This window comes from Anser anser, assembly GCF_964211835.1.
Source record: "Anser anser genome assembly, chromosome: 18".
Taxonomy (NCBI): Eukaryota; Metazoa; Chordata; class Aves; order Anseriformes; family Anatidae; genus Anser; species Anser anser.
This window is the reverse complement of record NC_139739.1, coordinates 9,148,100-9,173,753: the sequence shown is the minus strand read 5'-3', so window position 1 is coordinate 9,173,753 and position 25,654 is coordinate 9,148,100. Positions and strand designations below refer to the sequence as shown.

The window sequence follows — 25,654 nt, the reverse complement described above, 5'->3', positions numbered from 1 at the left end:
TAACTTTTAATCTTGCAAAACAACAGAACTAGAGGGAACTCTGACTACTGCATGACAGTGTCTTTGCAACGCCTGCTGGCACAAACCAAACATCTGGCCTATTCGAGAGTCTCAGCAGACAGCCCCAAGCCAAGCGACAACACTGGTCAGGGTCAGCATCCAGCAGGAAAGGCAACTAAAACGCTGAACGGAGATCAGTTGGGCAGGGAACTTACGCTGCAGCCATGTTAATGTATTTTCCAATCCCCTGACGGTAAGTTTTAGGAGTCTGGACCTCTTTCTTTGGTGGGATCACCTCAGCTTTTGTTTTGGCTGCTTCTTCTTCTTGCTGAGCCTTCTCTCTTTCTGCAGCAACCTGTGGGAAACAAAGAGTGCAATCTGTTGCAAGAGCTAGTCCAGAGTAAGTAGGCAATGTCTACAGTTCTTTGAAACTCTAAAGCACTCTAAGACAGCAATCAGCACTGCCCTGATTACAGGGCTGGCTTCAGGAGCCAGACCTCAAGGGCCACTACAAACTGGCTGTCTGCAGCCATTAGAACAAAATTCCTCTCATCTCACCTGCAGCTACTGGCAGCTACTGTGGGTGTTTGGAAAGGAAGCCATCGTAAGTGTGACTGATTGGGAGCTGTGCCAGACCGAGCTACAACGACCTCTCCAACGGAACAGCAATGATGATCCTGGCACACGAGGCAATGCTAAACGGCTGATGTTTAATCTTAGCCTGCACCCATATGGGCCAGGGGGCTCCCACATGCAGAGGGAGGCACAAAGAAAAGGCATGGGAGAAGTGTGGTCTCCACAAGGGACAAGCTGGGATAAAAACTGAAGTTACTAAGCTACAGAGTTCTCAAAAGAAGAGCTCTGGCCTATCAAACAAGATAACTCTATCCTCACCTGGGCATCCGCCTCTTCATACGGATCAACAAAAACGGTTGTTGACTGAATTCGTATTTCTTCCTGGGAGCAGAAGAGAAGAACAACAACTGAATCTCTGATTAAGCCAAACCACCACCCCCAGGTTCTGCTTTCTGGGAAGCAGCAGCAGGGTGAACCACACTGCCATGCAGGGCCACACGTTCACTGCCTCCTGTCACTGCACAGTTACCTTAGGGCGGTCTGTTTTTGGGTCACTTTCCACATTCTCCATAGCAGTCAGAGTCTCAAAGCCACCAACCACTCTAAAAGAGAAAAGACACAATTTCCTGTTGTCACAATACACTTCAAAAAATTCTTGCTCCCCTACATCTAATATATCTAATTTCTGCCCATTACTCTAGCAGATTTTTAAACCATTGTGGTTGGGGGAAGGGGAATCAGCAACCGTGTCTGGAAGACTTGACATAATGTCATTCACTGTGGATGGTAAGAATTTTTTCCTCAAATCTGGGATTTGAATTCAAAATTAAATGGAACATGAAAAAGTCAAATATTCAGAAATAAAGCAAAGACAGTTGTCCAAAAACTCAGTAGCCTTTTTAGTGTACACAAACCAGCCAGATGGAGAAAGAGTGACTGTGGGTAGCTGTCTGTGCAAGAAAACACAAGCCCATTTCAAAATGGGTTCAACTTGCTAACGTTACATGCATAAATTTGGATCTTATTTGTTACTCCCATGAGCTTTGAAAAATAAACCAGACTGGGTCAAGAAAGCAAATGTTTTCATTAACTTCCGATTTTTTACTTACAGCCATGAACTTGGTCAGGGCTCTGGGAAAGCAGCAGAGCATCAAGTCACAGACACAAGAAAATTCTGGGACACTTTTCATTGCAGGTTTTATTTAGGAGGATGTTAGATCACCAGCCTCTCATCCTTCAAGGCAACATATCCAAATACTTGCTCCAAGATGTTTAAGAAAGGCTGAAGACTTTTTGGCCTGTTATATGGCTTGTACTTCAAAAAAAAAAAAAAAAGGAAAAAAAAAAGGCACGGAACAATGGGAAAGTTCCAGAAAAGGATATTTAGAAAAGATAAATGGGGTGACCCAGATAATTATAAGCCTGTCATCCTGGCATCTATCCCAGCAAAATAATGGAATGGCGGAGACAGGACATGATTAAGAAAGAAAGGAAATAAGTAACAGCAATCAACAAGGTTTTGTGGAAAACAGAGTCTGTCAAACCACCTTCTATCTTTGAGCCGACAGATGTGGCTAATAGGGATAACAGTGTCAGTGGAACAGACTTCTGGAAGGCGGCTGATATTTTGATTGAGAAACCAGAACGATATGAAGTGAACACAGCATACATTAAATAAAAAAACTGGCTGACAGGTGTCAAAATCTAATTTTAAATAGGAACCTCTGAGTCAGTATGTTTCCAAAGGGGTCCTGCTGGGATCAGATCTTGGTCCCAAGGTATTTAACACTTTTATCCACATCATCATCCCCAATTAAATTTGAAAAAGGCTATACTTAGAAGAGCAGTAAATAAAGACGAAGACAGGTCGCTGATGCTGAGAGATCCAGATCCCTTAGAAAGGCAGACTGTAGCTGGACAACATCTGTTTTAACAAAGCCAAGCCACATGGCCAGGAACCAAAAATACAACCCATATTAATGTCTGTGGGACAATGAGAAGCAGCCACAATTCTGAAAAACACTGCTCCCTTAGCCAGAGGAGCTTGGGTCCAGGAGCTCTGCAGCGAGAGGGCACGATGTGGCCACCAAGGAGCCCAGTGCTGCCCCTTACTGCAACTCACTGCAGCCACAAAACAGGGTAAAATAGGCACAAAAGAAGACCAGAAAGACAGACCCAGTTACAGAAAAGAAAATGCTCCCAAGTTAGAGAAGGTGCTGCTAGCACCTGCCCTGAACCAAGCGGTCCTTTCAAAAAGTTTGTTGCTGTTGCACTGTTCTGAACTTCTCCCCTCTATTCCCCAGGGGTCTGTCAATACTCTGTAATCAGGCTGTGACTTTTAAGAGCAATTAAAAAACACTGATGCAGGCTAAAACAGATTCATTCACTTGGAACTGGAGGTAGCACACTGGGGGAATTTCCCCAGAGCAGCACAGAGCTGCTTGAAAACCCTGCATGAACTTCAGAACGTTCCTAACAAAAATCCAGTTTCAAAATCTTCCTCCAGGCCAGTATCAGGTTCACTTACAATATCAATGATTAACACGCAGCCTAAGATACATTCACTGTATTCTAACTGTCCCTAAAGGAAACTTCTGGTTTAATATTGGAGAATTTTCTAGCCAACAGCTCCATTCATTATCTGCTCGCATGTTTCCATTTAATTAGGTTCTGATAATTTGAAATAGCCAGATCAGCTATGCACTGACAACCTCAATTGAGTAAGTCCTTAGCCCATGGCTAGACCTCCCACGATATTAGCCCTAATGCATTTTGGCGATACTCACGAATCTTCATTCGCTGTGCTAATTAAACATTATTGGGAATATTTTGTCACTTGTACATTTTAAGAGCTGTGATAGACATGGCATTCACAGGTCAGAAGCAAATTACCTAAATACTGTCTATTTTGAGATGATTATAGAGAGCTACGGGGGAAGAACAAAAAGTTGTTACCCTCAAGATGGTTTGGTAGCTTTTAGATCTACCTTTCAAGGGCCAAAAATAATACAAGGAGAAATTGCTAGTTAGCACTTTTTGTAGGACCTATGTTGTTTTAATACCTTCTATCATTTCTGCTGTTGGTGGTAAAGATTGCCTTGACATAAAAGAATCGGCATTACCTGTAGCAAAGTTAAGACATCAAATAAACTCCACTTAAGACCGCAGACAGGCAGAAAGGTGCTCCAGGGATGCGGCTCTCAGCAGTTTCCTTTCATCTGGAGCACCAGCAGTTAGGTAAACGTTTTGGAATTTGGAGCAGGGCATCTGTTTGGTGTCGCTGCCTTCTTCCCACAGTGATAAGATGACCCTTTCATGCCAGCTGATACAAAAAAGTCAGCTCTGATTCTACCAGCAGCTTTCCTTAGTTTCAAGCACCATTTCTAGCAAGGGTGCTCCTCACTCACTGTCAGTGACAAGTGATGACATGATGTCCTTCTCATGTCACTGTAGCTATGGGCCTGCAGAGAATATTCTCGTCTTAGTTTCTTTTCTCTAAAACAGAAAACTGATTTCTTTTACACCCATCTTCTCTTCTCTAGCACTTTGTATAGAGTATTTCTATGCATATTACAGTGTCAGCACAGTGAGTTCTCAATAAAAGTTTTTGTCTTTAGATATGGTGATAACACTCAGGGGCCCCGGCACTAACTTGGGGGCTCAGTAGCAACGGGGAGGGAGAAGGGCAGAAACAAGTTTAACCTTTTCCACTGTTTCTGGCTCTATCCCTTTTTCAAGGTGCCATGCGTGCTTTGTCCTTGCACCAGGCAAGTTCCTGTGAGGTTTAAACAGCTGTTCAGATGACAACCTGCAGTGGAAAGGGTGACACCTTCAAGACACCACTTACATTAGAACAACCAGTGAAACTGAAGCTTAGCTATGTACTTCCAGTAGATGCTGAAATGCTGATCTCAACTATATATTTAGCTCAGCATCCCTGAGACAGCTTGTTGTATTTTTAGAGGAGCTTGATAAATGTTGCATTACATTTAAGCATGGGTGACAAGGTAGGTACATTTAGATTTTTTTCTGTTAGCATAGCAGTGAAAAGAAAAAAATTGTCTTTACTCATGTAATTCTGTTTTCTTGAAAAGTGAGCTAAGCTAGCACTGGAAATCTTTACATCTCAAATTTAAAGATGTTACTTAAAATCCTACTTCCTGTTATAGCTCTTTTATGCAAACTAGTAACCTTGTCTCATATCACTGCCAAAGTCTTCGCATGAAGTGTAAGTGAAATATGTGGAGCAAGCTCTATGCATTTGCAATATGCCAGTGCAAGTCTCAGTGCTATCTTAGTCAGTGCTGCTCCCAAAGAAAACTGCAACTCCTTAACAGACCCACAAACATTCACACATGAACTTCCCAGTTCTCATATTTTTGTTTAGAAGAATTATAGGAATTAAGCCTTATGCAGTGCTGGGGATGGCAGCAGTACAAGACGGTAGAGTTTCCTGGTCAGAAGACGATACAAGAACAATGTCTGGACTTTTGCAAAAAAAAAAAAGTTTGAAACTAGAAACAGAAACCAGAAAGAAACGTTGTTTTGTAAATATATTCTGCCCTCAAGCTTATTTTTATTAAAAAAAAAAGTACATGCATTTATATGCAGACAGAGGACAATATATACATGCACAAACATGTACACTCACTGGGGACAAAATGTTTTCTATGTATACACCCCATCTGAAACGGAGCAAGCAATTCAAATTTGTAACGATGATGCAGTCAAAACATCTCAATTTCTCATAAGGGCTTAATATAGGAGGTGAGAGACAGCAACGAAGGGCATCAAAAAAAAATGAAGCAACTTGGAGAAAAGCACTTTGAAACTAGACTCAACAGATGAACCCGGCATGTAAGGATTTCTCTGCTTTGGCACAGGTTCCTCTTCAGAGATCATACAACTGTCTTGACAAGCGGCACCAGCCCTCATGCTGCTCAGACAGCCCAGCCCTCGCGTGCTGCAGGCGGTCGCACCGCGGCTCCCTCCTGCTTTTACTTCCCCACCTTGCTCCTCGCTCCTGCCCTGCTGTCTGGGAGCAGCCTCTGCAGTGCAGAATTAGGTCAGGCCCCCTACACAGATTCAACAATGCAATCAGCTCTTCCTCCACTGTCAAACAATTTCTCTGTTCCTCAGATGGACTAAAGCAGAAGAGCAACAAAAATGTGTTTCCCAGCTTAGAAACCATGGAAGTTCATGGATTCAAATCATGCAGGGAATGTTACAAATGGAAACAGACCCTGTGCATTATTTACCATATCTGAGTAACTGAGTAATGCACTGTAGCAGTTTTACCCAGCTCTCGCTTTAAAGGACAACAGTTGCTTTAATCGCTCCATTCTACAGGATCGCAGTAGGGAGCATTAAACAGGTTAAGACATATTTAATAGAGTAATGCTAATCCAAGGGAAGAAATCTGTCCTCCACAAAAGCATCTGGCAAAGGGAGGAAGGAAGGAAAGAGAAGCCTAAGCTGAGTGGATGTCAGCTACTAACAGTACCTCAAATTTGACTAAGCATGAGGTTTCCCAAACCATCTCGTTCATATTTCCAGGAACACCAGAACTGAAGAATGAGCGGTAGAAATCTCAAGAGACCATTAAAAGATCTGCGTAAGCAGATACATGCAGCCATGTATACAGGGAAAAACTGTCCTCTAGATGCTCATCTCTGCTGAGGAGACTCCTCAGTCTCCACATCCTTTTCTCAGACCTTGACACACAGGTGGTACTCTGATAAACTTACAGAAACGTTGCACAAATCATTTCCAGCTTTGGCATTCTGACCATGACACTTCTCTTTCTGCTCCCTCTCTTGCCCTTCTTAATCACATTGCATACCTGCAGCCTGCCCTCACTTCCAAGCCTGCCATGCCCTGCTTGTCTTAAATCTCACCCACAACTCAGAGAGCAAGTATTTCTCCCCTCCTAACGATCAGAACAGCTCAATCACCTTCCACTAGCATTCCAAACCTGGACTTTTTGTGGGTCCCTTTAGCCTTGGAATGGACTCCCCAAAACAGTCCAAAAAAACATTTCATTTTCCCTGGGGCTTTCTTCTTCTTTGGTTTGAAAGAAAGTGCAAACTTTTGCTGAAAGGTAGCTGACAGGGTCACTGCTGTAACTGCCCTGCACCTATAAGCACTCTCTTTTCTACTTACACAGTCAGCTCTCTGGCACAGAGATTATGTTTCTATTTTACTTTTAAAGGGCGAAATGGACTTGTCTCTGATCCGCAGCAGTTATGAGCCATTGCAGTAATAGAAAATAAAATAACACAGATGGGATGTGCTTGCATCTAAATTTCATAAAGCATTCCATACAAGAACGTAAGCCTATACTGGTCTTTAGGCAGTAACGTCCTTGTAGCTCATGTAGCTCACGGAACAGTTGAATTCCCAGTTGTGGCATGGGTAAGGGGGACCCTCCCTCACACAGCACCACAGAGCAGTAGCAGACAGGACCTTCCCCTTGCAGCAGTCACCTGAAAATGTTTATCACCTGCGTTACGCAGAGCTAACTCCAGTCTGTTGGTTTACATTATTTGAGTTTCTAAATTAACCCCCTTACCAGCCAGCTAGAAGCAAACAAAAGCCACCAGTTAGTTTTCAAGTTAATTACAGCGTTCTCTAAGTCAGGAGAAATGGTAATTACTAGAAATGATAATTACTAAGCTAATCTAGGCAGCTCTGCGGGAGCAGGAAATCCACGCAGCCTGCAACACACCTCCCAAGGAAGGCTTTTTTCTCTCTCTGCCTTTGTTTTTGCTCCCCATCCATGCCAAATTATCTCCTTTCGTTTCAGTAACATCTGTCCTCATTACTGCCATGGTGGGCAGCACAACCATGACAAGATGCTCTCCCTATCCTCCAGCTCTAGCCTTCTCCCGAGACTTGGAGATCCCTGTGCACAAAGCCAGAGATGTGCCACCACACAGAACCCCACTGCCTGCAGCTGGCATGTTTTTCAAACACACTTAACAGCCAAACACATAACTCTTAATAGCTGCTACTATGCAAAAACTGTGCTTCGAACCAGTGGGGGCATGAACAAAATGCAGCTCTCAAGAGAAGGAACCTGTCAATGCTCCATCCCACACAGGACCACAAAAAAAAAGGGTGGGGAATGGTTGCGCTTTTTCTGTTCTCATAGGTACGAAACGCCTGCTGAAAAGTTCTATACAATTACAAAGAGGTCAAATTCTGTTCTCAAAGATATATATGTCACATTTATTAACATGAACCAGAGCTGCATAGAGATAGTTGAGGGCACAATTGAGCTCAGAGTATTTAGGTTTTTAGATTACTTGAAATAAATAATCCTGAAATCTATGCAAAAGTCACAGCAGGCCAGTAAACATCCAGCTGAGCCAACCCAATTTAACATTGATGGAAACAAAGAATTTTGATTTCATGGGTTCATTCTATTCTTAACCCTAGATATTATATCTAGATATGCTTTCCAGATATTATTGTCCTTTAGAGTCCAAGATCAGATACAGTCACCAAATCCTGGAAACACCCAGGATCTAAAATAGCAGGAGTTTCACTAGAGAGAGAATGTCTCGAATCTTTTGGCTTTTATGGCTTTTAAAAACAAATACAGATAAGAATAGCTGAAGGAATTTGATTACAGAATACAGACCTAAAGAGCTGCATACATCAGGCTTTTGTATTAAATTTGTAGGCAAATTCAATTATTCAAGTATTCAGTTTGTAGATATGTATGGGGAGAATGGAATGCATCTATCCTGGCATCTCTGACAGTTTTTGAATTAATCGTCTTCTACATGCAGGAGAACCCAGAGTAAAATTCACCTGCCCAGTATTCAGATGAAGATGGCACTCAGTTGTTATGCAGTCAGACAAACATGACTCGAAATCAACATTTTATTGTAAAGGTTATTCTTAGCTTAAATACAAAGGAAATTTGCCGTGCTCTGAAAGCAGCATTACTTCCTTACTCTGGCAACCAAATTCAGATTTCTATAGTAGCAAGCACAAATCAGCAATGAAGAGTCTTTGCTAACACTGCCACTGCGTAAATCTCTGCTATATATTTACCCAGTTACCCATACTGAAGTAATTTCTCTCTAATGTACAATGTACAGCATGAAATATTTTAAGCTATTTTGCTCACGAGGTACTCAAAATGTTATGCTTGCTGCAAAGGCTTCTTGGAGCACGTTCCCTGCATTGCAGTAAGCTCAGCCACTCTCCAAATTCTTTTTGGGTGAATTATGGTAGAACTGGAGCACACTGAGAAAACACAGTAAAGACACCAGAGGACTACGCAGTAGGCTCACTGAAGCCAGGTTGCACCCAAAATTGAAGAACAGTCAAATTTTCAGCTGAGCTGTTCTAACCCAAATACTATTTGATGAGGTGGCAAGCTCAGGTTAACAGCATTACCATATTAGATTTAATGGGATTTTTGCAAGGAGGACTCACATTGTAGCTTAAGTGAAATAGTCTTAAGATACAGGTAATGTAATTCCTCCACAAATATACTTGCTCTCAGCTTTCAGTATCCGAATTTGCTTTATTTATCTGCTTTTACCAAATGACAAATAACTTTAAATTTTCCTAGGATATACCTGAAAAAGGATAAAGTAATATATTTCAAAGGGTGCAATTACTGCAGAATCAGTATCAGAACTAATATACTAATATAATTGTTTAAAATGAAGCCAGCTTCTGTCTCAAGAACTCACAAGCAGAGAAGATGGATTAAATATATCACTTTCATTATACTGCACTAATGTATAACATCCAAAGTAATCAATATATGTATTTATTTTTAATTGCTGCCCTTCTAACAGATAAAACTAGGAAAAGATTAAAACCCAAATCTTCATTTTTAAAAAGACCGTAAATTCCTCAGGAACTACTAGAGAAGCAGGCTAGTAAAATTCCCCTTTCTGCCTTTTGCAGCAAGGCATTTGTTAGAATAGCTGTGTGTGACCTAGTATATACCATGTACCTGCAGCAAAGGAAGCAAAGAACAAACAATACAATTGTCTCTCTGCAATACAAATATTTTCTAATATGTTCTGTAATATACTCCTTCATCTTTATCATGTGATGGCTTGACTGGAAAAGACTTCTTCACGAAGAATGAAGTTCCCTTGCTGTCTTGGCATTGGCAATATCTTATATGTGTATGCGTGTACATATACACGCACACCCATAGATTTTATACCAATACTAACTGTCGGAAATAAAGGAAGAATAGAATGAAAAATAATAAAAAAGTCAAAAGATGTAATGTATGCAGAAGCACTATGTTCTATGCCATGAGGAAGAGCAGCCCTGTCACAACTAATTTGCTGGCTGACAGCTCCTAAGAGGATGAAAGCAATGTTGAAGAGGTAATCTCTTGTGTCCCAGCAATTAGCGTGCACAAACACTAACATGGTTTGTTACTGGATGATGATTACTTTGTTCTTGACTCCCTGGACAACCACCCAACAAAGGGAAATAAGGCAATTTACAGTGATGGAAAGAGTTAAAAACAAAACCAAAAAAAACACAGCAGAATCTGATGACTGGCACTGAAGAGATGTTGGCCACCTACTCATTACAAAGAGAACTGGATTATGAACTAGGAGGTTGCTCCAGCTCAATTTCAAAAATCAACAGCTTCTTCTCTCTAGGTTTTAGACACACTGGAGAGTACATGTGCTATACTGCTTCTCACAATATCTTTCACATACCTTCCAAACACTGTATGCTTCTTGTCCAGATACGCACAAGACCGGAATGTGATAAAGCTGGAAGGAATAAAGACATAAGGGTTAGCATATTATCTCATTGAAACTCAGCAATAGCAAGCTATGCTTAAAACCAGAAAATGTATGTAACAGCCCTCTGCAAAGAGACAGATTTCTCTCTTTTCTGGAGTCCAGCTGGCCAAACATCCTTTAACTTCTCTGTTTTGTGGGTTTTGTCTTGGATTTGTGGAGTTTGGACCTCTCATTTTTATGCCTTACCAACATCCCCGATCAGTACTCCAAACATGGTGGTTTGTACCATGTCCAAAAATAATCAGAGCATCTGCCTTCTTGGCCAGGCAGGCTTTGGAAAGCTCACTGCAGGACAGTGATACATGGTTCTTGCTTGAGGAGGACATTTCTTGTGCATGACTGGGAGCTTGTATCCAGCAAATGCACTTATATAACACAACAACCCTCTGCCAGTGTAAACTTTTATCTTTTTGGATATCTACTATTTGCATTTATTTATTTATTTTTCCATTAAATTGAACCATCTATGACCCATCTCTCCTCTGGACAGAGCAAATTTGTGTTTTGGTACAAACATGGCAGAAGAACACTTGAAAGTGTCAGAAGCAATGAAAAGCTGTGTAACTTGGATTTTTAGTTGTGTGTGTTATTTTTAAACTTAAACACAGAAACTGAAATAAAAAATCCAAAGTAATCTTTACTACTAAAGCTTTTCTCTAAAGCTTAATGCTTCTTTGGGAGACTTGGACTAGAAGCATATGAGACAGAGGTTTCCACTCTGTGGTCTGCAGACCACGATGGCCCACGTTGGCTGGACATGCAGTACTGGCTCTCCTCCCTGTCTCCATCTGTTACACTACATTAGAGACGGCTAAAAATATATAAACATTCCAAAAGCACTTTTCCATATAAGCCACTGCCTCAGGAAGTTATATGATTGCAAATAGGAGGGGCTGCAATCTACTAGACAATCTATTAAAACGTAGCTTGCCCTGGGAAAGCTTTGAGACACTGTAAATGCAAACTCCCACACAGGGCGTACATTATCACTTAGCCTTGTGCATGGGTTCTTTGCACCACTTTATTCTTAGATATCCAAATACGTAGATTATCAGGTGGTCACTTAAGATAGTATATAGTAATAGATATAGACAGTAATAAAAAAAAATCTGAGCAGAGGCAAATATTCTGAGAAAGCTCCTCAACCATCACTGCAGTCAAAATAAAATTAAGGACAATGGAATAAATATAACTCAGGGTCATCTGGGGAGAGAAGTCCTGAGCGTTACTTGAGCTTCTCTTTACACAGGGAACCCAGCTCACTCTGCATTGCAGTGACCACCACCTATGGGGAGAGAACCAGTTCCTAAGGTCACAACAGTCGCCCAAAGTCTCTAAACACTGCCTAGGAAGTTTTAAAAATACGGGCAGCTGGAGTCTCTCAAGGACTTCACGTGTAAAGGCATTTCATATTTCATTTGCAAATTTTAGGGAAGCATTTACAGCAGCAGATGATGTGACTCAATATGGCACATCACTCATGAACTGTCTGTGACTTGTTTCTTGAATTCCTCCCCACCCCCCTTTTTTTAAAGCCTCTACTCTTCCCTAATTTAGCACCTGAGTGCTGGCAGTAGCATTCAAATCCAAAATAAGCTCTACAGCAACTCAATCCTGCAAACTGCCCGACACGTGCTTAGCCTTAAGCACGTGAGTAAGCCTATTAAACACCTCGAGACAAGCACTTGTGTTTAATTAAATTTAACCACACTATTGCATAGCTTACCAGCCATAATAATACAAAGCATCATGAAGACCAACACCAAGAATCCCCTCCCTTGCTACACAGTCCCAACACATAGCATTGTACACACACACACACGCAGAGTCTCCTGGGGTTCCCAATAAAGGTACTTTTCTTCGCAGTACCTAGATAGCAACCAAGACATAGCTGGCTCAAAGTGACACAGAGCATTTTCATAAGTCTGCTGGCAAACATCCGTATTTATGTTACATATAAAGTAGGTTATTACAACTTTGATATTTTAAATTTCATTAGTTGTTCTTTCTCCTTCCTCACATCATTCATTTTTTTCCACATTTTAGTCCTTATTCTGCTTTGTACATTGAAAACCAAGTAATTTTCTGTCTCAGGTTCTGCACTCTATCATGCTTGCATTCTATACATTTGTAGAAATCAGAAACGTTCTTATATATTTAAAAGTAGGCTACTAAAAAGAAGCAATGTTTCTAAGGAGTATGTTATGTATTTTATTTCATTAAGTCCTCAATAAAAGTTCAATATGGGACTAAATTTAAACAGAGTGGAGAGGTACAATGATTTCACAGGGATAAGAGTGGGGGTTACATGAGAAAAAATGGAAACTACAACGCATAAAATAGAAAAGGTAAATTAACGATACAATAAACCTACAAGTCTTCTCGACATGCCTCATGGTGCTCTTAGATTGGGTAACAGCAGCTGTAGCACCCCTGATTTCAATACGCAGCACTTGGCAGAATATCTCACTTGACTGAGCTTTAAAGAGTAGCTCATAAAATGTCATTTATTTTCTTAACGGAGCAAGACACAATGTCTAGAGGGAAACAATAAAATACAAAGAGCAAGCGACTACTTACAACTGTGATTTGTTTGTGTTAGGTCCTGAATTGGCCATACTAAGAACACCACGTCCTGTATGGGACAAGTTGGGCTTGAATTCATCTTTAAAAGGTTTTCCCCAGTAAGATTCTCCACCTGAAAGAAGAAAAGATGATAGAAATGATTGCTTTCATTAGTTTCCCATTGCATTCTATAGCAGACACTGACATTAAATTTAAGGTTTCTGGGACTTCTGATTGCTATGTATATAATGTATTACCTCATCCCTATCACTAGGCTAGTATCTGAGCATGCCCTTGAAATCAGATGTTTGTAACAGTCAATGCAATTCTGTGCCCCCACACCACTATCAACTGCAACAGATGAGACTGTTTATCAACAGCATTATATATTGTGTGCCAAAGAACTGTCAAGGATTTAATTTTTTATTGCTGGTCCACCACAATTTTTCTTTTTTGAGACATTAAATCTTTAAAAGTGGCTTCCTGACAAAACATAGAGCAAAGAATTACTAGTTTAATTGCACTCTGGATATAGCATCGCTTCCAAAAATAAAATATCAAGGAGATGAAATATGTTCACAGAATCCACAAAGAATAGGGACTATAAGCTCAAAAGCTTATTCCTGGCCAACCAATGAAGAATGACAAAATATATTCCTCCAAAACTAAAAAACAAAACTTAGATATTTTGGACTAGACACCTGGATGATGTAAACACGTAAATACAATGAAGTCAAAAGGATGATAAAACTTTGCACCAGTCACAGACCCAGCTCTCCAAGACTGATTTCTTTTCTGTGTCTGTGGATAGAAGGAGGGTCTGTGGATAGAAGGAGCCTCTCTTCCTGGCTGTCATTTTTACATTATTTATGACAGATCTGACATTTTCATTTGCACTTTCCTCCAGGATCATTCTTATTAAGAAAAATAAAGGCTGAAATGAATCATAGTTTTACAGTCAAATCCATAATCTTGTTTGACAAACCATGAAAAATATTTCACCTTAGGACAGTATTAAAAATAAAACAAACAAAACTGTCCAGACAGGCAGCAAGACTGGTCCATCTGCAGAACTGGCTGGAGAACCCTCTAGAGTAACTGTATCACTTGCAAAGCAGGAGGTCAGTAAAGGATCTGCAATACTCACCAGCTATTTGCATATGTAATACAGAAAAGCAATTTGATGATATAGCTGCACAGGCAAGCTGCAAATAAAGCTGAGAAGAGTAAAACTGGCTCCTACTGAAAACTGTATGCAGAAAATCACAAGTGCGCGTCAAATGAGAAAAGAGTTTCAGATAATAGCATGAAAACAAAGAATCACAGGTGGACAGTTGCAAGTGCAAGAGGAACTAAGTAAGCGAGAAATTTTGGAAGAAACTGACCCACTTAAAAACCCAATTAATCATGTTCAAAAGACTTTATTAATAGAGTTGCATGTTGCCTGCTCTGCAACTTGACAAGAGGCAGCAAAAGGAGACAAACCCTGTAGGGGTTTTCTGTAATCAGAAGTAAAGAAGGAGTGATTACTTCAGCAAATCTTTGGCTGTTAAATATTTTAAGATCAGCTAAATCACATCAGCTTGATTCTGTATGACAATCTCTTCCACTAGTGGGTGAAAGGGATATGGTACAGCTGCAGTCTGCTCCATTGCCTTGAAGATGAATCCAAACACCAGCTACTCTAGCCAAATCCAAAGTGTTCAACCTATTACAAAATGTCTTACCAGAAGCCAAAAATATTCTTTGCTAATGAATCTCCTTGTGTGTTCCTGTTTGCTCCAAGAGGTTTACTTGTGTAGCGCCTGCTACCTGCCTTGTTCAGAAAAGCCACGTTCTGGTAGGTTGTAAATAAACAAGTCGGGATCAGAATGCAGTGGGGCTCCAGGTGCTGCCTGAAACCAGAAACACACCTGCAGAGCCTGCAGGCCCCTGTCAGCACCACCACGCTCCGTGCGCTGTTTCTCTCTCCCTGTTTGCCTTTCACAATTTCAGCCTTCCCTTTCAAGGCAGTTGGACATGGACTGGAAGACATACTCCCTTCCCACCCCCATTGCTCTGGGCCCTGCACTCCTCTCCTCCACCCCAGACAGAGCTCGTGCACCTCAGTAACCAGCTGCAGTCACATCTCCCTTTGAGAAATATGTAATATTGCTTCAAAGATCTTTTGAAGGAACTCCTCATTATTGGCAAAGCAGATGCACTCACTATCAGTCCTAACCCAGAGGACTGTTTGTTGCCTAGAAATTTTCAGATAACATGCAAACATAAGCATGGCCAATTGAGATGGTACGCAGCAGCAAGTGGCCAAACCCTCGAGTCTGCTACACCCTTTGCAGGCTTTCAGCAGATGCTCAAATTACAGCCTTGTCAAGCTGTTGAAAGAGGGTGGACTCACCCCTGCAGCCTTTGCTGTAAGAAAAATAATTCAAAAGGCAAGAGAAAAACAGCGAGTGACAGAGAGACTCTCTGGCACAACAAGCAACCAGACCCGAGCACTTGCAGACAGGAGCAATGAGCCATGATCTTTAGGTTTTGGAAGTGTTATTTTTGTATGATTTCATTTCGGCTCATACACAGAGGGTCAGAATTAATCTCGTATATATGATGGCTAACTTTGGTTCACTCCAGTTCTCTTGGAAATAAGTGCTAACATTTTAGTAGATAGTTACAGCGTTAGATCCAGTCCCTCCCTCCCTGTCTGCCATACAGCTGTTTCCAAGGCTAATTCTGTCTGCCCGAGAGCCGCAGGCGAGAGCAGAGAATGGCCTGTGCAGCATCCGCCTGAAAGGCCAGACGTCCTGGAAAGGACATAGCTGAAGTGCCTGCGGAGGCCTGGCAGCACGGGCTGGCGAGGGGAGGTGGAGACACGGTGCAGACAGTGAGCCAGCAATACAGGAAAGATTTTTATTTATTTATTTTTAAAGAACGACAACAAAAAAGTGTTCCCTTTAAATTAAAAATAGCCAGAACGTGCTGTTTGTCAAACTCCTGCTAACCTCTGGAATCATTCCAAGCTTCAAGTATCTGCTTGAAGCGGGCCCAGACACAGCAAGCTAGAAGATGGCGAGCTAAAAGCATATATATTTTTAATTACTGAAAACCAGAATCGCTTTCTCTCTGAAGATTAAGTACAAATTCCTCGTTAGTCTACTGGCATGGCAGCACAGTGCCTAATGCTCAGCCACTGGGGTCTGGAACAGGAACTTTAAACTCTTGCATTTTGCTTTCTACCGAAGAGCTCAGTGTAAACTTGGGAAAACAGCTCACAGGCTCCAAGCCTGCTACTAATAATTATGAGGCACTCTGAAGTATCTAACAGCTTTTACTGCATTTATTCTCAACACTGTTGGGAAGTGTGGATGTGCCATCTTCCTCACTGTCTGAATGCAGAGTGGATGCAGGCAGACACGGGAGGCGGTGGAACCACCGCGCTGTCTAGCCTGAGCCCTCTCCTGTTACACTCCCTGCATATTCCATACAGAGTGGAGACTCCTTTATTCCCAAAATCTTCCTCTGAGAGAGAGCACGGATCACCACTGACTATATATGGAGTCACACTGATGCAAAAAACTCACCCCAAATCTGACTTACCAGCTTGTGGAAAAAGCCTATGGAAAACAAAAATCACATCTAGGTGTTTGATTCACAGCAGGCACCGCTGCCTGTCACTCACCTTCCTCTCACTTTACTCCCAGATAAGATTATTTTCTGTCAGAGTGGAACTGTGTGCCTACTGGATCTGAAATGTTTTTGAGATGCTATTACAAGAAGTGTTGTTAAATATTCTGGGGGCTTCTTTACTAAAATCAAAGGGATTTTGAATGGGAGCAGACACATACCACACAGGTTCTGCTTGCTGGACTGGGGATGTAGTGCGGAATGGAGAGGGATTGATAACTCTGTACATGTAGGTCCCTTGTTTACACAAAGCTGGAAATGGATTTGGGATTAGCTACCGCAATAGACTAGCCTTCTTCTAACAGCAGTGTGTATCCTGCACTGTGATTGCACCCTGAAGCATGATTCAGCCTCACATCTGCAACTCGTGCTGATAGTGAAAAGGTGAATAGATACCAACTGACACCTGAAGCAATCACACATTAGCAACTATGAAGAAAAAAAAACACACATTTTCAGATTGCATTTTGAACTAAAAACACGTTTGGTAGTCTTTCTTCCTTCTAAAGACTTTTTTTTTTTTCCAACAAGTAATTTTTTGGGGGGTGAATTTACAGAAGTTGTACAACTTTCTTGCAAAGAGCTGAGAGATGCACCTAAAGCTTCAGAAATGTAACATTCCAAAAGCCAGGTGTGGGCTGGGAATAATCATTCATGACAGTTGTGATTTTAAATAAATCCTTCCTTTTTCTGGCATAAAAATTGCTAAGCAGTGGTAAGGAAGTGGGAGGGTTCTGATTCACAAAAATGATGGCTTACTTTCTGTAATTTTCTTCTTGTCATTTGGAACAACGAGGTACATAATAACATCTGACACTTCTATAGAGCTTTCCAAGTGAGATTCTTGAATCATTTTGCAAATACGAAAGCCTTAGCTCATCCAGTAAGTACTTCTCTCCTTTCAGATAAGAGGACACAGTACTTTTAACCCACATATCAGAGGCTGGATTTTCCGAGGGGGCTGCAATCTGAAAGGAGTATATTGCTAGATAAAAAGGTCTTGCTCTTGCCCTTTCACCAAACTTCAATCCTGCAAGAAAAGAGGTTCTAAAACTGGCCGCATTTTAGGAGCTTTCCTTGCTAGGAAATCTCATTGCGGAACTGACCAAGTTTGTCCATAGTGCTCTGTCTCTCTGCTACTGAGGGTTCAGAGGAGGGGGAAAAAAAAGTGCTTTGCTTTACACCAGCCAAAATGCAATGTCCACCTACCAGTGGTGCTTTATCTTGGACTTTTACAGATATTAGATGCCTCCTTTGTGCCTTCTTGCATTCAAAAACAGACAGAAGCACACTCAAACCAATTTATTATTCCAACACGATGCAAGCAAGAGTAGCTGAAAAATGCCTGTGCTGCTTTAAAAATGTAATGCCCTGCATATAGTTTTCCTTTTTCATACAAAGGGTTCAGGATATTAAACCTGTTTTTCCTACATGCAAATTTTCTTCTATTATTTGGAACACTGAAAATACAGAGCAGCTGTTCCACTTGCACTACCATGAGCTAGACAGAATTACTCACCATGTTCAACCACTTAGTTGTTATGAACAGCAGGAAAAGAGATACATCACAAATGTAAAATTCATTTTCAAATAATTAATCATTACAAAGAATGACCATGACTCAGCTTATTGCTCTGAATACTGCCTCTATGGGTGGTTATTTTGCTAAAGAAACGAAATAAGCTGCTGCAGCACAATAAGATTTCTCCCAGTAGTCTTATGAAACACGAAGTTGATGGCTGCAGAAAATTAGTTTGGCCCTCTAAATTGGTATCAAACCTACAGGACAGTATATCTAACTGCTTTGGCAATGCAGTTCTGCCAGCTAAGCTAAGCTAAAGCTCTATTTCCTCACTCTTTTCCTAGCGTGGTATCTCAATTTTTATATGCCATAATCCACATTTCCACCTTCCTCCCATCCCAAGGTTAACTACTGAGTACCAGTAGCCAGTTGTCCTTCACACACCAGCTAGGTCTTAGTTACGACAGTAAAGAGACTGACGGACACATCACACTGCTGCATAAAAAAGCATAAAAGAAAAAAAAAGAAATAAGGTTCAGTGCTGCTTACAGACAGAACTGTTCAGCTGGAGGAGCTGTGGAAGCGGACAGTCAGTAACACCCCTACCAGCTGGGCATTTTACATCTCTGAAATGCTTCCAAATCTAGGTGAGCTGAGCACAGAGTTGCCGTCTGTGTATGTATGACATGTAACCTTCAGTCATGTACTGACTGTGCCCAAACCCACCCCAAAGCTGAGCAGTCCTGGGCTTAGTTAGTAAGGGAGTGGGTGATCATCTAAGCGTTTGGGTGTTGCAACCATAAACCTGACACCTGTTGCTGACCATGGGATGAATGTCAGATAACTGAAACCAAATGGTGGGGTGTTTTTTGAATAAGTCTGTTCTAGCTCATGAGCTGATGACAAGGGCTAAGTAAATAAACATAACAAAACAAAAATATATACAGGCTTAATGCACCCTCCATGTATCAGCGTAGAAAAAGTGTTTTGCTTTTGTTTTTTATTTTAGCCAGTAAATTTCAGTTAGAGCAGAAAGAAACAAAGGACATTCCTTTTGTCTTAAGTCTTTAAAAGAGTCTATAAAAGGCTCCAACAGAAACAATTCTGGCAGTTTAAAATAAAGAAGTTTAAAGGGTAACCCTAAATAGTCTTCACTAATACCAGTTGAAACATCTGTGAAGAAAGCCCTGTTCTAGTCATATACTTCCCTGATATTAAAGAAGTCAAGCTGTTTACTCTCCCAATAAACTTCTAAAGACCATTAAATCTCTATGGACTTCTTAGCTTTCAAAGATTCATCTTTTCACTGAAAAGTGGTGAGTCAAGGAAACACTAAAATTGCTTCTAGCTACCAGAAGAAATCAAAACGGGAATTTAAATTACAAATAAAATGCAAAACTCAAGTGAAAAAGGTACAAATCACTGAAACCCAATGCTTTACTCCAAAACTTTCCTGACACAAGTTATTGTGATCGCATTAATGGACCAAAAGTCCATTACACAAATTAATGGACCAAAAGTTTTGCATTTTGGGAGCCTGGGAGAGCATCACTGCGTTTGCCATGTTCCTACACTGCTACCTAGCCACACTTTCCTCCAGCTGCACTACGGAGAGAATGAGAAGCCAGAAGGGCTTTGGTGGCTTGAAATACACGTGAAATGTCTGCCTTTTACAGAACTCTGAGAATAGCTACAGAGTAAAGCACATTCTTAAACTTATGGGAAACCTACCTGATCTCGTTGATCAGAGGTGCCACAAAGCTAAATGAAAGGTAAAACCACATCACACAACTGGAGATGTTACAATTAGATCCCAGCACCAAATATTGGCTAAATGATGCAAACACAATCTCTGTGAAGTTATGATGGCTGGTAGATGCCTCACAGCCAAGTGTGCAGGATCTGTCAGGTAATCAGGAGCACAGAGTACCTCCACTCTGTCTAAACTTCATTTAAGTATTAAACACACAGGCATGGGAGTTCAGGAGAAGTCCAGTAGTTTACCAAACTGTCATTTGCAATATTTTCTTGGGATACTATTATTAGCATATTAGATAAGTGATTATTTTAAACTCAGCTATGTTCAAAACATTAAAACCATTTGGCGACCAGAATCTCTGAAAATCTGCAAGTGCCATACTTATCTGAGTGCAAACTGACCATTTTATTGGAACTTTAACAACCCTCACAGTTGCTTGCAAGATTCCTTGTCTACAATATATTCATATTTAATTAAGAATGACAAGGAGGAAAACAAGATGGAAAAGACTAGATGTCATTATGCTCTTTTTTTTTTAAATAAAAGAATATACATACAAGCTTTTTCTCCAACGGTCTTATCTGCATTTTACTTCCTACTTCGTCTGTCAGTAGAGTCTTGACCTTCAATATAGCTGCACTGCCAGTCTTCTGCCAACTGCTAATTGTGCTGTCTTACACTACTTTTACCATTTGCATTTACAGAGACAAGAATGACACCAGCAAGTTCATTTTCATTTCATAGCAAGATCTGAACTCCACCCTACAAAAGCCTGAAAGTTGTCTGAGTCAACCCATTAAGTTTCTCCAGTCTCCTGACACCTCTTTCTCATTTTAAAAGACGTTCCTTATTATGTCTTTTGGGATTTGAACCAAAACTTTCCTTCTAACAAAATAAAATCATATTTCTTTTAACAGTCCACACATATACAGTAACAAGTCTTGTTAGCAGGCTTTTGCCATCAAAATCAGAACATTTAACCAGTCTGTCTTAGAGTATGCAACTGCTGAGGAACATGCAGAAGAAAAGGTGTTGGGCAACTCACACTAACATTATTTACAAAGTAAATAGTGCTAAAGTATTTAACAATTACAAAGGCATCTTTTTTGGATGATCTGCGAGCACACAGAGAATACAGTGCTTGTGTATACAAGTGACGCATGTATGAACTGGAATAAAAATGCACAGAACTCCACAAGACCAGACAAGGAGCTGTGGAGGCTGGTGACACCTACAAGTGGGTAGATAAAAGGTACAAGTGGATAATGAGCAAATTTGCAGCACCAACTAGGAATATTACATGACATATCAAATGTGGTAGGAAATGCTCTGAGAATCCTTCAGCTGCTATGTCTCCTGACCATTTCTGATATGACTGTTTTGCATATCTCCAACACTTAGGGAGAAAGAACAGGCAGAAGAATTTAGTAACAGCAATACCTAAACATTAGAAAAAGAAGATTGGGCTTTACAAGACAACTAGCTGGGAGAACAGATGGTATCTGGCCATTCCCCAATTCAGAGGCAGGTCTCAAGTATTTCATTAACGCTGAATTTGAAAGTAACTTTGCATGAATGTGTTTCTTCCTTTGTTCTTTGCCCTGGAAGGCCAGCTGTAAAATCATTTTAATTTTCCTTTATTTATGTTCTGGAAGAAAAAGGAAGCAAAGACCCAACAAGAATTCTACATGGAAGAGTGCCCAAGTTTTACAATTAGAATATATGGAATGAAATTTTAAGCACAGTAAAAATGGTCATAAAAAATATAACTATAAAACCTGTACTTTAAAGCAGAAATACTCATGAAGTACCACAGATCATCATTTAGAAAATTTTAATCTACAAGGTATCTGGAAACAAATTTAACAACATCGCACATGAAGTGAAAACAGTTTACATAATGAAAACTCAATCTTACCTGTTCCTGTTCCAGTCGGATCACCTCCTTGGATCTGCAGAATTAAAATAAAATCAATAGGTTACACACATATCTGTATGAAAGACATTAAATGCAAGCCATAAAAGCCAATTCTACTCGTTTTTCTTCCTTCTATACTATGTGATGTTGATAAGTTAGCAACAAGGAAACCATTACTACCTATTTGGAGTTTCTTTTATCAGCTGGCTGTCATCTCCTACATTACTTATCCAAGAGCAAAATGACAGTTTTGTAAAAATAATAGGTCTGTAGGGGCTAAATAAGAAAACAAACAGACTCAAACGGGTTAACCAGATCAGCCTTTCTATTATGTGTTAGGGTGAAACCCGCTTTTTAATTGATGATGCATTGCCTTTGGAACAGAAAAGGCTTTACATTTCGCTACCAACCCTCCACATGATGTGAAGGCAAAATGAGGGGATGTAAAATATTCTCTGTATTTGAATCCACGTTTCACAGTATCCTCCTCACTGTCTGCAGTGGGAAAAATTCCCATCTGAAACCAGTCTTTTAGCAACAAAATTAATCACTTCATATATATGCGGGGTCTACAGAAATAATATTCCATAGCCCAATGACAGTAGAGGGAGCGTGACATGACTAGCTACACAGTAATAGCACACAAGCACAATTTTAATGGTGAGGTAAACTACGAACTGAGATATATGGTGCTGCCGGAAGAAAAAAGCTTTTTTTTTTTTTTTTTTTTTTAAGGATGGCAGGATGAAATCTAACATTCAGTGATGTCCTCTGGAAGACGTGCACTGCCTTCAGGATCAGGTTGCTAATTCTTTTGAAAGGAACTTACAGTACAGCTACAATATCCTAAGCTGCCTGGACTGTACCTATGTAAATTAAAGGTCATATTTCTAGGCCTTCCGATGGATTGCAGTAGCAACAAGACGTCTCAAGGACTCGTAACATCTGGCAATTCTTGATATTAAACTAAAAATGCATTAGAAAATCTATTAACTAGGCATGGTGAGTAGCCAAATCTAAGTTTCAGTCCTGAGAATTAAACCTTGGAATTCAAAACACTTTTTCAGACTATCATGTTATTAGATACATCTCTCCCAGAAAGATGTAAAGAAAGTAAACCATTGCTGAAGGATTATATCTTGGTATCTTTATAAAAGCTTGATGTATGCTCAAGCATACAGTAGTATGTAAATACTTGCATACTCAAAGTTATGCATATGATTAAAATGACCATCCAGTTTGAATCCAAACTGTTCATCATTGTAAGATGGAGCTTCACTTATATGAGAACATCTCTTGCTTCTTTCTACCAGCTGTGCTCAATAGCATACGAAGGCCAATGGTTTACAACTATATATGGAGCTCTCTAATACAAGTTGAAAGCTTAGGTCTTTGACTACTAAAGTCGGCTTTCTGTTTCAATAAGTGCTCTTTAACTCCTTCACATCCTGGAGCACTGTCAGGAAAAGATGATGGGACAGTATCCAAGCACCACAACCTGAAACAAAAATTCAGCTGCTTTCTGACGTTTCATCTGAATACGCTTTCAACGGGCCACACAATTACATATGCAAATTAGCATCTCCCCCTCCCACCCCCCCATTCTGTTCATTAACCACCCACCCACAGCTTGGGGAGGCTGATTGCCTCCTTGCCAAGGCAATGACTCCCAAAGGCTTTGTCTGCAATGCCAGTGAAAACACTACTAAATGCAGTGATACTCTGTGACAGTATTAGTCAGAGACAGCAGTTAGTACGACCAGTAAAGTACAAATTTAGTAAGTTAGGACAATCCTAGTTCTGAAGGTCTATTTTAACATACTTCTATTGCAAGTTGTCATGCAAGGAAGAAGCTAAATAAGTATTTTGAGGACATCATGTACGTGCATTACATGGGATTTGCTCAATACTCACTACAAAATTACGAATTGATCTGTGAAAAATTGTTCCATCATAATAGTTCTTCTTGCACAGTTTGATAAAGTTTTCACACGTTCGGGGTGTCTGAAAGACAAACACAAGTTTTAATTAAGCAGTACCTTTAGACAATCAAATTGGTCATTACACTGTCTACAAGAGTTACTTTTCTACCATGAAGACCACTTGAAGAAACTTCAACCATGAAGTTACCTCTTCAACTCTTGAAGAGGAATGAACCTCTGTTTACAGAAAAAAACACACAATATATGCTCTTTTAAAGTGTACTGGAGAGACACATGCTATGATAAATGAATTAAACTTGGACCTTCCAATTAACATGAAGAAGTGTTGAACATGAACTTAGACAATGTGGACTCCTGGTAGATATAATAATAGTGAAAGTAGGTAAGCTCAGGCTTTCAGGTAACTTAGTTTCAAAAGTGTATCATAATTTTGTTGCAAATGGGCACCAAAAAAAGTTCATTTCCCAGAGTAAGAAAGAACTTGACTTCTCTGCTTTACTATGTCAAAGTGAACATATTGAAGCTAACTTGAAGAGAAGCATTTGATCCTCTTCACCACTTGGAACTGAAAATGGGACGGACTCCACAAGTCACTTTTTTGACAACTGGCCCAGTCACAGGAAAATAAATAATAATTTAAAAAAAGACAACCTTTTTTTCAAAAATCTGAAAAAAAAAAGATGTTGAATACATTGCCACTTCTAATTTGCTTTTACAGTGTAAACTAAAGCTATTTATTTGAATTTATGAGGTAGGATATTCAAACGGTACCTTTTCAAAACCTTTACTGTCTACCTAGTTGTCTTCCCATAGTTATTCTACAGATACTCATCTCTACAATATTAAAATACCTTCATACGTACAAACAACATGTACAAAATATATGCACAGAAACAAAGTTTTCTGTACTTGGACATGTTTTCCAGCTCCACTATGGAGTATGTGCATAAATCTGTTCCACCTTTACCAAAAAATCTCCAAACAACTAACTAATCTGAGTTGTTACAGACTGAAAACGCACTTCTTGTTATATGCACTTGCAAGCAAAGCCCCAGCATGAGTCATGACGTCTGTAAACAAATACATACAAGACTCTAAGCGTTTTTCTGAAAGAGACTGATTCATTTTGAATTGATAAGAGACTATTCTTGGTTATACCACCAGAACGGGAGCTGCAGAAAGAGAGAGTGAGACTGAGACTTGCAATTTGAAGTGGCTTAAAAACAACCAACCAAAACAATAAAGCCCACGGATATATTTTTAAAAATAAGGCAAGCCCAATTACAATAACTTAAGAGTGAAATAATATCTATCTTTTTTTAAAAAAACAAAAACAAAAAAAAACAGATCCATGCAATTATTCATACTGAACCATCCAGAAGTTCAATTTTCTGTAGTAATTTCTCATCTGAAACATTCTCACCACTGTTTAACACCGAAATGTCCCTTAATTATCCAAACAAACTTTACCCTCCTACATGGCATTTGAAATTCTTTTATAATGATTCCTTCCTAATTACTCTACAAAGATATAGATGACAGTTGTCAGCTACCATAACTGGGAAAATAAAGTTCTAATGCAATCTTACACCAACTATAATCTCAGATTTCCTATATACTTCATTTCTCAGTTATAACGGTAATGGTTTATGGTAGAATGACACTAAGACATGTATTTTGGTAGCATCTGGAGGCAACTTGTAAGTAGATATATTCCATAAAAACTGTTTCAAGCAATAGGAGAATCTCCTATTGTTTCAATGTTTATATTGCAAATTTGGAAACTTTTATTTGAACTGGACACATATCCATGAAAATAATCTTTGTACATAACCTTTCAAGTAAAATTAAATCCCTGAAGAATCATTTGTCAGTGTATGTTTC

General features: G+C 40.0%; 1 protein-coding gene across 1 annotated transcript in view; it reads right to left on the bottom strand.

The window, feature by feature from the left end:
• The window catches only part of PPIL2 (peptidylprolyl isomerase like 2), a 73,410-nt gene that overhangs the window by 2,976 nt on the left and 44,780 nt on the right, over positions 1-25,654 (bottom strand). The window contains exons 13-19 of the mRNA XM_083803495.1: positions 23,742-23,831; positions 21,828-21,861; positions 12,963-13,080; positions 10,293-10,349; positions 1,106-1,178; positions 895-957; positions 216-355 (exon numbers count right to left, since the gene is read on the bottom strand). Of these exons, the coding sequence (XP_083659621.1) occupies positions 216-355; positions 895-957; positions 1,106-1,178; positions 10,293-10,349; positions 12,963-13,080; positions 21,828-21,861; positions 23,742-23,831 (575 nt within the window). The remainder of the gene's footprint in view (positions 1-215; positions 356-894; positions 958-1,105; positions 1,179-10,292; positions 10,350-12,962; positions 13,081-21,827; positions 21,862-23,741; positions 23,832-25,654) is intronic.